This window comes from Saccopteryx bilineata, chromosome 5 (assembly GCF_036850765.1).
Source record: "Saccopteryx bilineata isolate mSacBil1 chromosome 5, mSacBil1_pri_phased_curated, whole genome shotgun sequence".
Taxonomy (NCBI): Eukaryota; Metazoa; Chordata; class Mammalia; order Chiroptera; family Emballonuridae; genus Saccopteryx; species Saccopteryx bilineata.
Genome location: NC_089494.1, coordinates 67,073,443 through 67,085,780, shown reverse-complemented (window position 1 = coordinate 67,085,780; position 12,338 = coordinate 67,073,443). Strand labels below are relative to the sequence as shown.

Here is a 12,338-nt window from a genome sequence, read left to right as displayed (position 1 = left end):
AAAATTTATAAAGCAGAGTTACAGCAAGTTAAAGCATATAATAATAATTACTTACCAAGTACTTTATGTCAGATTTTCACTAAGTTGGCAGAACAAATCTTTATAAAACAACTAACTATAGTTAAATCTATCTTTTTATTTTATTTATACTTTGGTTGCTCCACTACCACCTACCATGAAAGAAGGAACGCCCACTAGTGGGCAATAGGGATCAGGTTGACTACCACTGTTTTAGATCAATGGAAATTACCTTTAGCTGATTAGAAAACTATGGGGATATAAAATAACAGAGAAATTCAAAAGTATTAAAAATCGGAGACTAAGAAAGTCAATCAGGAGAGGTAACAACTGCAAATAGTAGCTGTTAAAATGCACTAACCTGGCAACCTAAAAATTCATATCCACCCTTATAACTTGATTCCCTGTCTCTTTCAATTTTATTTTTATACCCAGGAAAACTTACAAATATATTTTAAAATAGCTGTCATTTCCCTCCTTAATTCCCCATTCCAAGGTATAGTCTAGAGCAGTGGTCCCCAACCTTTTTTGGGCCACAGACCGGTTTAATGTCAGAAAATATTTTCACAGACTGGCCTTTAGGGTGGGATGGATAAATGTATCATGTGACCGAGACAAGCGTCAAGAATGAGTCTCAGACGGATGTAACAGAGGGAATCTGGTCATTTTTTAAAAATAAAACATCGTTCAGACTTAAATATAAATAAAACGGAAATAATGTAAGTTATTTATTCTTTCTCTGCAGACCGATACCAAATGGCCCATGGACCAGTACTGGTCCGCAGCCCGGGGGTTGGGGACCACTGGTCTAGAGAACAAATTCAGCTTCAATGAAGGACAGCTGATATCACGTAGAATTGAATAATCACCATTCATCAACACTTTATTCAAGGGTCCTAAGACTCAACTGGAAAATCTAAGAGAAAGCTAAGTTTTTGTTAACTGTTCTCAAATATAGAGATCAGGAAAATTTGAACTGACACCTGGAGAAAAGTCACGGTTATCAGTCTTGCTGGGTTGATTTACCCTGAACAACCTGTAATGCGGATATTAGCATTGACACCTCAACTCCAGTCCGTTACAAGAAAGCACTGTAAGGGATGATTCCAGTCTTATTTTCCCAATTAAAAAAAAAAATTTACAGCTAATTCATAGTAGGACGATCTTCTTAATAATAATGAAACAAAAGTAATGCTTAGTTGGAACAATATTATTAGGTTGAATCAGAACAGAGTATAATAATATCTCAGCCAGGTGAATACAGCAAACACTAAGAATAAAATTAACACCCCCAAAACATTATAGTTTTTTAGTATACCATTAAGTGTATTTGGATTACATATCCTCAAATGAAATTATTTAGCCAACTCCTTTAAAGCTTCTATGAACAGAAACATAAAGTAAAATGGGTTCTAGAGCACAGAACCTAAAAAGAATCAGAATTAACCTTTAATCCAGTGGATGTTTTATGTACAGGGAAAGAGATAAAACTCCAAAAATACTAGAATCAGTATGTTTTCCAATCACTTACCCAACAGTTGGGTCCAGGGCAATTCCTCTAGGATGCCCTAAGTTTTCAGTTATAAGAACAACCCGAAGGCTTCCATCCAAATTGGCCATATCTATGCGGTTGACCTTGGTTTCCACCACATAAAGTTTATTATTAATCCAGTCCACAGCCAGATTCTCTGGATCATCAATAGAAATATTGAGAACTTCTTGGATATTTAAACCATTAATACCAACTGAAAAAACCTGAAAGAAAAACCCAAGTTATTCTAGCACTTTAAGTTTTTATGCAACTTAATTAAATGAGAATTTTATTAATGGTACAAGAAAACGTAAGAGGGAAAAGTAAAATTCTATAGCTCTTTAAGAGCCTCTAAAATTTATGTTTTAAAAATCACCACTGCATTACTTATAGTCGAAGTTAAATCCATCACACTTTTCAAATAAGACACTATAATGAAAATTTGGCTGTTAGACAAAATACTGTCAATATTTGTTACCCAATCCTCAATTATGATTCCATTTAGAAGATGCAGGTAAAATCTGATCTTTATCATAAGGGAAAGCAGAGTACTTTTTACATTTTAAGTTATCAAGTTTCAAAAATTACTACCAAATATCTATCTAGTTTTGAAGGAATGTCTACTATTTCTTTTAATTAGGCTTTTGGACTCCATTTCGAATAAAATTAAAAGTTGCTCAAGGCTAATCCATATAATAGACTGCTTTGTTTAATGGGTCCCATGTAATAGTATAGCATAGAAAAGGTGCTGATTAACATAAAATATCTCAAGGGCCTTTTTTGTTAGAAGACAAAGGAACTTTTCCCTCTGCTCCCCCCAAAGTGAAAAGCTATCAACACTTTGTGCTTGGGGTTCTATCAGCTCCCAAGCTACACTCCTGAAATTTCTATTTACCTTATCTAGTACGGTGTCAGTCCAAAAGACTCTTTGTAGGTGATGGTGAAAATCCACACCCACAGCCACTCCACGATTTTGAGACTCTACCAGGACCTCAAAGGATCTTCCATTAATATCTCCAATTAGCAAATCCCGACCATGAGAGAAGATAACAGAGGCCTCATCAGCTAAATGTGGAAAAGAAAGGCATTATCACTCCTTCAAATGAACTTAGATGAAGTAATTTACAACTGATATGCTCTTCTGCTTTTTCAAGTATGTTGTTCTATGTCTTATTTTAAAATAAACTTCTGAGGCACACATACAGAGTCATTTTACCCATTTTACAGATGGGCAAATTGAGGTACAAAGATGCTTAATACAGTGTCCAAATTGACAGTATATTAAAAACAAAGTCTGGCAAGAATTCAAGTGTCCTGACTGCTAGTCCAATGCACTCTCAATGACACTAAGGGGAATACATCAGATATTTTCAAGAATCCTTGATGAAATGGGCACTTTATCCCACGTGCAACTTTAGATTGTGTAAAAACGGAACACATTTGAAGGATTACGGGGTAATCACTCTGTGGAAAACATGGCAAAGGTGGATCCAAATCTGTCATACCTATATACGCACAGCAGGCAAAATGAATAAGATTATCCATCACAGTCCTGCTGGCAACAGCAAAGAAAAACAAACAGAAACTCACAGACATAGACAAGAGTATGACAGTTACCAGAGGGAAGAGGTGTGGGGTAGTAAAGGGTAAAGGGTCAAATATATGATAATGGAAGATGATTTGACTTGGGGTGATGGGCATTCAATATATGCAGATCATGTATTATAGAAAAATGTACATTTGAAATCTATATAACCTTATTAACCAATATCACCTCAATAAATTTAATTTTAAAAATGCTTTCAGCTTTTTTTTTAAGTGAGAGGAGGGGAGACAGAAAGACAAATTCCCTCATGTGCCCCGACCAGGATCCACCCAGTAAACCCTGTCTGGGGCCGATGCTGGAATCAGCCAAACTATCCTCAGCACCTGAGGCCAACACTTGAAACAATGGAGCCACTAGCTGTGAGAGGGGAAGAGAAAAAGGGGAGAGGGGGAAAGAGAAGTAGATGGTCACTTCTCCTGTGTGCCCTGACCAGGAATCAAACCTGGGATGTCCACATGCCAGGCCAACACTCTATCCACTGAACCAACTGGCCAGGGCCAAAATGCTTTCAGCTTTAAAAATATATATGAGCCTGACCTGTGGTGGCACAGTGGATAAAGTGTCGACCTGGAAATGCTGATGTGGCCAGTTTGAAACCCTGGGCTTGCCTGGTCAAGGCACATATGGGAGTTGATGCTTCCAGCTCCTCCCCACCTTCTCTCTCTATCTCTTTCTCCCTCTCTGTCTCTCTCTCTCTCCCTTTCTCTCTCCTCTCTAAAATGCATAAATAAAAAATTAAGAAAAAAAATTAAAAATATATATGATATAAAGTCCATCAGTAGGAGCCTAGTTAAATAAAATATGTATATCCAAAACATGGAATATTATGGCACTACTGTACTAGAATGAGAACACTCTGCATTGATATGGAAAGCTCTCAAAAATATATTAAGTAAAATTGAAAATCAGATCTGCCTTAAATTCAATACACAGCTAAACAGGTATTTTTGCCCTGACTGGGTATCTCAGTTGGTTAGAGCCTCATCCTGATACCCTGAGGTTGTGCAGTTCAATCCCTGGTCAAGGCACATACAAGAATCACCTAATGAATGCATAAATACGTGGAACGACAAATCAATGTTCCTTTCTCTCTCAATCTCTAAGTCAATAATTTTTTTAATTTTTAAGATAATAAAAACCAATCAATAAGTAATTTTTTAAATGGGTATTTCTACACAAAAAACAACTAGAAAATGAGGTGTTTGTCAATTTATGTGAGCAGATGAGATTCAGAAGGCCACCAAAGGCACTTCAAAGTCAAATAAAAAAATAGAAAATGAAGTAAAATTGAAATTTTCTTACACAGAAATCCATGGTGACAAAAAAGGCTTTGGGGGAGTCATCTTTTTTAACAGATCTTCCCCATAACTTTTCTCTACGATAATATTCGTACATTGATACCAACACCCAGAAAGAGGACATTCTCTAAAATTTTTTGCATAAACAATGTCTAAATTATTTCTATAGATACTTCTCACCTACATTTTCTGCTAGGTAAACAAATTAAAATTTTATCTGTTGCAGTAGGTTAAATGTAGGCATAAAATTTATTTATAATTAAATGTGGTAGATGACATAATAGCCTGAGCCCAAAGTGAACAAGAAACCAATAATAAAAAAAAGAAAACTATTAATAACGATCATTAATTCATAAATTAGTTCCAAATCATTAAAGTGTGAGATTCATGTTGACCCATTCTTCTGGCAGCAGGAGCCACTCCTGATTTGTGATGATTAATCATGCCATCGGCATAAATGCTAGTGTTTCTTTTATCATCTGCTATGGAAGGAGGATTTACTGTTCAGAGATACAAGTATCCTTAATTTACTCACAGGAAGTATTAGCTTTGCAATGCCGCTCATGCTCCAAGATATACCCTTCTGCACAATGGCACTGGTGATGGCCAATTCGGTCTTCACACATCTGGTCACAAATTCCCCATATCTGGCAATCATCAAAATCTGCCACATAGGAAACAAACATTTGCAATCATGTTTTCAAACATTTCTTTATGACCCCCCTCTGAAAAAATCTTGGACAAGCTGTATAGGAATATGGTGATGACCCTGTTTAAAGAAACACTCCCTGAAGGTAGCACAGATTCTAGGCAGACAATAAAAAGTAGGAATTCAGAACAGGCATCTTCATAGTAGAAAAAACCCTAGGACGTTTAAACAGGTTTGTAAAAGTCTACATGAAAAATATGTTTATAGGTGCCTGACCAGGTGGTGGAGCAGTGGATAGAGCATCGGACTAGGATGCAGAGGACCCAGGTTCAAGACCCCGAGGTCGCCAGCTTGAGCGCAGGCTCATCTGATTTGAGCAAAAGCCCACCAGCTTGAACCCAAGGTCGCTGGCTTGAGCAAGGGGTTACTCGGTCTGCTGAAGGCCCACGGTCAAGGCACATGTGAGAAGGCAATCAATGAACAACTAAGGTGTTGCAACGCGCAACGAAAAACTAATGATTGATGCTTCTCATCTCTCTCCGTTCCTGTCTGTCTGTCCCTGTCTATCCCTCTCTTTGACTCACTGTCTTTGTAAAAAATAAATAAAATTTAAAAAAAAATAAGTTTATAGGAGATGCACAACACTAATTGGGTTCATAGCTCTGTGGTCCTGCATTTCAATTACTAATGTTGATTTATAAAATATCTGAATTTGATGTAAATGCTTCCCTTTAAAACTGTGCTTTTCAATATGGTAGCCACTACCCCCATGGCTTCTTATATTTATATTTATATTTATATTAACTAAAATAAACTAAAATTAATTCAGTTTCTTAGTCACACCTGCAACATCTCAAATATTCAATAGCTATGCATGGTTAGTGGTCACCATAATAGAACATTTCCATCATTGTAGAAAGTTCTATTGGACAGTGCTACTTCAGAATAAAGTAAGGCCTAGCCCTGGCTGGTTTGCTCAGTGGTAGAGCAATGGCCTAGCTTATGGATGTCCCAGCTTCAATTCCCAGTCAGGGCACACAGGAGAAGTGCCCATCTGCTTCTCCACCCCTTCTTCTCTTGCTTCTCTCTCTCTCTTCCCCTCTTGCATCCATGGCTCAACTGGAGTAAGTTGGCCCCAGGCTCTGAGGATGGCTCTATAGTCTCTGCCTCAGGTGCTAAGAAGAGCTTGGTGCTGAGTAATGGAGCAACACCCCAGATGGCAAGCCCCCTAGTGGGCTTGTCAAGTGGATCCTGGTCAGGGCACATGCAGGAGTCTGTCTCTCTGCCTCCCCTCCTCTCACTGAATGAATTTAAAAAAAAAACAAGTAAGGCTTGCCTTATATCCAGCCCCTCAATAAGACTCAAATCTGTGACTGCAATAAACTATTTGGAAAGATCTATTTACCCAACTGCCTTTATCCTGATGTCAAAAAATCATAACCAATATTAAATTAAAATTATTTCAAGACATGAAAAGTATCAAATGTCTTCTCTTCTGCTTATTCATTAACTTATTACTCATTCATTTAATAAGTATTTATTGAAAAGTCATTACATGAAAAAGCTCTGTTTAATGCCATAGTAATCCTAGAGTTCTGTATAAAAAGAGTGTTTCAATATAATTGCCCTATAAACAATACAATATGGAAGGGGGAACAATACAAGATATAAAGAGTGTTTTTTAAAAACTGTAAGGCCCTGGCCGGTTGGCTCAGCGGTAGAGCGTCGGCCTAGCGTGCGGAGGACCCGGGTTCGATTCCCGGCCAGGGCACACAGGAGAAGCGCCCATTTGCTTCTCCACCCCTCCACCGCACTTTCCTCTCTGTCTCTCTCTTCCCCTCCTGCAGCCAAGGCTCCATTGGAGCAAAGATGGCCCGGGCGCTGGGGATGGCTCTGTGGCCTCTGCCTCAGGCGCTAGAGTGGCTCTGGTCGCAATATGGCGGCGCCCAGGATGGGCAGAGCATCGCCCCCTGGTGGGCAGAGCGTCGCCCCTGGTGGGCGTGCCGGGTGGATCCCGGTCGGGTGCATGCGGGAGTCTGTCTGACTGTCTCTCCCCGTTTCTAGCTTCAGAAAAATGGGAAAAAAAAAAACTGTAAATCTTAAGGAGTACAGAAGTTGTCGTATCCTTGCTAGACTGGTTCCAAATATTTCATTTGACCCTCCAAGTTCCGATCCATTTTCACCCTCCTTTACCCTGCTCTGTCCCTGTATGGATGACTTCCACAGCCTACACTATCAGGATTCCCTTGCCCTTGGACTTCAGAAAATTCTCAAGTGAATTAGAATTCCTGGAACCACTATACCCTCAGGTCTAGGATTCTCCAGATTTCTAGGATCTGATTATATTTGCAGCAAATCCAGTGTTATGTATTGGTTTCTACCACACCCGTTGGATGGACTACCATCTCGTAACTCCTTAACAAGAAAGCTCAAGAAAGTTATGAAAATAAGTTAATGGTTCTAGCTTTCCCAAATACAACAATATAGGTGAGCATATTTTACTTTCCAACAATTGTAACTAAAAAAAAAAAAAAATTACCCAGTTTAGACATGACAAGATAAAAGAACATGTGAGTATAACTAAAAGGCCTTCATCAATCTCTCTCTCCTGTGCCCTCCCTCAGCCCTGAGAAAACAGCACTTGAGGCTTTGCTTCAAGAGGAATGAAAGTACAAAACATTCGCCCTCAGATTTCTAGAATGTCATGACCTCGTTTGGAATGCAAGACCGATGAGACTATGGTTAAGGGTCTAGAGTCACCTGAGAGCAGGTAGACAGAAGAAAACCAAAGGTAGAAAAGTTATAACTAGGAATTTGTGAATGCAAATGCCCCTCTTATCACCTGGGCTACAAGTACTTTAAAGGTTAGAATGAGTATATAAAATCACTACTGTCACTTTTAGTGACTGAATAAAACTATATTCTTCATTTGGAGAAAAATAAAGGCTAATTAACATTCATACTCAATTAAACTGACAACAAGCAAGTAGACTTGAGGATTTTCATGAGCACCTCCTACCCTGTTACTTTTCTTTCCTTTATATTCTTTGTCTCCTCCAACTAGTAAATACTGCTTTGAAAATAGTTCAAAAATCCTTTTTTAGCTCAGACCCCCTTGGACACACTACGATCCATCTAGCTGTGTGAAATCCCACCATGCTGAATGACTTTCATGCCCTAACTCTGCACCTCAAAGTCATTCTATCAACAAACAGCATGTCCTGTCAATCAGAAACAATAATCCCGTAAACTGCTTCAGTACACTGCCAGGTCAAGACTACCAGCAGCAGAGGAATGGTAAAAAGACACAAGATTTTGTATCAGGATTATTCTATTTTATTCTTGATTATCAGTGAGCCATTCACTGGGGAGCCATGTTTAAGATGATAAATGTTGCATAGGTTTCCAACACCTGATGCCTCTGTAATGAGTCAGTCATGCAGAGGATGACAGCCATACAGAGAGTATTTGTTGAATTAAAATGCTTGAAAGAGCAGACCAAAGAAAGCAATTCTCTTAAAAGCTCAGCTGAAGTAAGTATAAATGGTTTCATTATGCCATGCGTTAAAACTAATGAGTTCTTCTTACCAAGAGAGTAAAATGTAGTCTTTTTTTAATTACATGTGAAATAAATGTTATCCCAGCTTCAAAACACAGGGGTAACTAATGCACTCTGGAAGAATAGGGAAGGTCACAGAAAAGGTCTCTGCAGGTGGCAGAGGCCTCATATCACAAAGGTCCTCCAAAGTAGACTCCTGAGCTGATGATCTCCTAAGGAGGTTATCTGTACTCACTAAGGTACCAGATACATACTGAAGGGACTGAAAGATATTCATCGTGGAACTTGAAACCAGTGCGCCAGTATCAGACCACTCTACTTCCAGTGTGCTATAAACTGAAGGCCTTCTCTAATCCTGAAATTATCTGGTGCATAACATTGCAATTTTCTATATTACATTCATTAATAGATTTAATGGAAAAACCTTGTTATGACAGTTTTTCATTTTTTAATGGCTGGAAAAAAAAACACTGAAGTGGCCTGGACCTCTGATATATAAGAAGCCCTTGACACTTGGGAACATAACCCAAAGCTCACCACAGATTTATACGTTGGAGAAAGATGTTGGAAAATGTGCTATCTGGACTGCAGGGTGAAAATAGAAAAAAGAAAAAAAATAAAAGACTGACAACAGGTTGTGAGGATCACAAGACTATTCTGAAAGAATAAATCACTTCCCCTGGCCCTGGCTGGTTGGCTCAGTGGTAGAGCATCAGCCCGGCATGTGGAAGTCCCGGGTTCGATTCCCGATCAGGGCACATAGAAGTGCCCATCTGTTTCTCCACCCCTCCTCCTCTCCTTCCTCTCTATCTCTCTCTTCCTCTCCCACAGCCAAGGCTCCACTGGAGCAAAGTTGGCCCGGGAACTGAGGATGGCGCCATGGCCTCCACCTCAGGTGCTAGAGAATGCCTCCAACCACAACGGAGCAATGTCCCAAATGGGCAGAGTATCGCCCCCTAGTGGGCATGCCGAGTGGATCCCAGTTGGGCACATGCGGGAGTCTGTCTGACTGCCTCCCCACTTCTAACTTTGAAAAAAATTTTTTAAAAATCACTTCTCGCCTGACCAGGCTGTGGTGCAGTGGATAGCGCATCGGACTGGGATGCGGAAAGACCCAGGTTCGAGACCCCAAGGTTGCCAGTTTGAGCACAGGCTCATCTGGTTTGAGCAAAAGCTCACCAGCTTGGACCCAAGGTCGCTGGCTCGAGCAAGGGGTCACTCGGTCTGCTGAAGGCCCGCGGTCAAGGCATATATGAGAAAGCAATCAATGAACAACTAGGGTGTCGCAATGAAAAGCTGATGATTGATGCTTCTCATCTCTCTCTGTTCCTGTCTGTTCTTATCTATCCCTCTCTCTGTCTCTGTAAAAAAAAAAAAAAAAAAAAAAAAATCACTTCTCCTGAAAAGGCATATGGCTTATCAAGTTCCAACTGCAGCAATTGGGCCCCAACTCCTCTTTGGGGGTTGAGAAGAAAAAAACAGAGAAAAGCTGTCGTAATACTGAGAATGTGGCTTCTGGAATTTCTATTGGAATTCCTTTCCTACTAAGAGGAAGGGCAATGCCTGGACAACTAAGACTGGAATTGGATTGGCAGCTGGGTGACAGCGAAGGGGTTGGAGGAAGCTAACATTCGCCAAAGACAAAGGAGCAGCCTCAGACCCAGGGATGAGCTGCCGCATCTCTGGGCACTGACGCTGCCTCCCAGCAATGCCAGGGAGCACGGGCAGAGGTTCCAAAGTCAGTAAGCCACAAACAAAAGAGGATATTTGTGTGGAAAATATTTTTTTAATTTCTTAAACGTGTCCCAGTGTAATGATAATGATAATGATAAAATACAAAAAGGGTTCTGCAAAAAAAAGAAAAAAAAAGAAAAAGAAAAAAGGGGTTCTGCAATCTCATTTAATACAAGTTGCAGGTCGCAATTTTTTATTGATAAAATGTTTTGAAATTGCTAGAAATCAGAAGGCTTTTAAAATAATTCTGATTTCTCTTTAAGTCTTTAGGATCTCTCAAGCTGACTTACATAAAGCACTTGATCTTAAAATGTATTGTTGAATATAGTTAAGAGGAACAATCAGATCATGGGCAAACTTTGGGACATGGTTCTTGATATGAGAAACCTATAATCGAGTCGTTGAAGAAGGAATTGTGAAGTGACGTCACGGAAATGGCGCCGTGAGCAGTGCGTCCGACAGCTCTCCCCTAAATCACAACAAATTTATCAACTAGAAACAGAAAAATTTATCCTCGGAGCATTCCGGAGTTCCACACAAACTGATAGCGAAAGGACTGTTATCACTTGAATCTGAGAGACGAGGGTGTGGAGGAACCGACCACAGGGACGTTCTTTCAAACCGCAAGGAAGTGCGCCTGTGGTGAGTCAGCCCATATACTTGGGAACCGCGAGCCGCCGCGAGCAGCCGCCGCGAACCGCAACCGCGAGCGGCCGCCACGAGCCGCCACCGCGAGCCGCCGTGAGCAGCCGCGCGCGCGCCCGGTCCGGTTGAGCACCGCTGACGTTCCCAGCGGCCCGCACACTGCGAGTGGGGGTCGCCGGCCACCGGTGCCCGGAGCGCCCCATTCGCGCGCATGCCTTGGGCATTCCACGCGCCCAGGGCGCCCTGCTGGCCCGCACACCCAGGGGGCTCCATTATCCTGCGCCTGGTGCGGTCCAGCCGCCAGCGGCGAGCGAGCGGGAGAGGCTTGGGAGATTCTCTCCATGGGCGGGGCACCTCACCCAGCCATTCAAGCTAACAATCAAGCGTTGGGGGAGGGGCGCGCGCAGGCAGCCTAAAATACCTTCGGAAGCACAGCTGCGACCCAATCACTGAAATTAGCTTAACCCATAAAATCTGCGCACCCTCGGTTCTAATTGATAAGATCTCTCTCAGTTCAGCGATCCAAGACAAGAGGCGTGATATTTTTTAGTGCCTCTCACTAAAGGGGCGGGGGCAACTTCTGATTGATAGAGCCTCCATATTCAGGGATAAACGCTAACAAGAAGGACTTGGCAGATAATAAGGTCTATACTACACTAGTCGTAAGCAGAGACTAGTGCCTCTTCTTCCCTGCAAAAACAGGCTACAAAGTGTGGAAAGCCTGGGTTGAGAGGTCCAACTAAATGATAGGCGCTGAATAGTCACCTTGACAACAATTGACTCCCACCCCCGCCTGATTACACTGGAGGCCCTGACTCTCAGAGCCTTTCCCAAAGCCTTGCACTGAGTGGGGATAGAGTGGGGATTTCCCAGCTCTTTGAGCCTCTTACTCCCCAGGCAGAAGCAGTTGCAGCCTTATAGCTGGATTACCAGGCTGCTAATTCAGAAAGGGGGGACTAGGAGAGAGAATCCAGGAAAGCAAACTCTCTCATCGTTGGACCCTGCAAACGCCAACAAGCCTTTACTTCCAGCAAGACTAAAGCCAATTATATGACATTGCCATAGAATCCCATCAACTGCAAATCCCTACCTAAGAGTGACACAGGGGCAGAGCCTGGGGTACAGAGTCACCGACTAGGAAGAGGGAGAGAAAAGAAAAAGGAAGAAGTTAACCTCTCAAAATCAAGAAAAACCCACAGACTTTACAACTTGATCCACTAATTTTTTGTTGTTGATGTTGTTTGTTTCTTCTATCTTTTTGCCTTTATTTCCTCCACCTCGGTCCTTCTATTCTCTGC

At 41.3% G+C, this 12,338-nt stretch overlaps 1 protein-coding gene across 1 annotated transcript in view; it reads right to left on the bottom strand.

Moving 5' to 3' along the window:
• Positions 1-12,338, bottom strand: part of LRP2 (LDL receptor related protein 2) — a 255,526-nt gene that overhangs the window by 156,589 nt on the left and 86,599 nt on the right. Inside the window, exons 10-12 of the mRNA XM_066279296.1 lie at positions 4,989-5,117; positions 2,445-2,614; positions 1,550-1,773 (exon numbers count right to left, since the gene is read on the bottom strand). Coding sequence (XP_066135393.1) covers positions 1,550-1,773; positions 2,445-2,614; positions 4,989-5,117 — 523 coding nt within the window. The remainder of the gene's footprint in view (positions 1-1,549; positions 1,774-2,444; positions 2,615-4,988; positions 5,118-12,338) is intronic.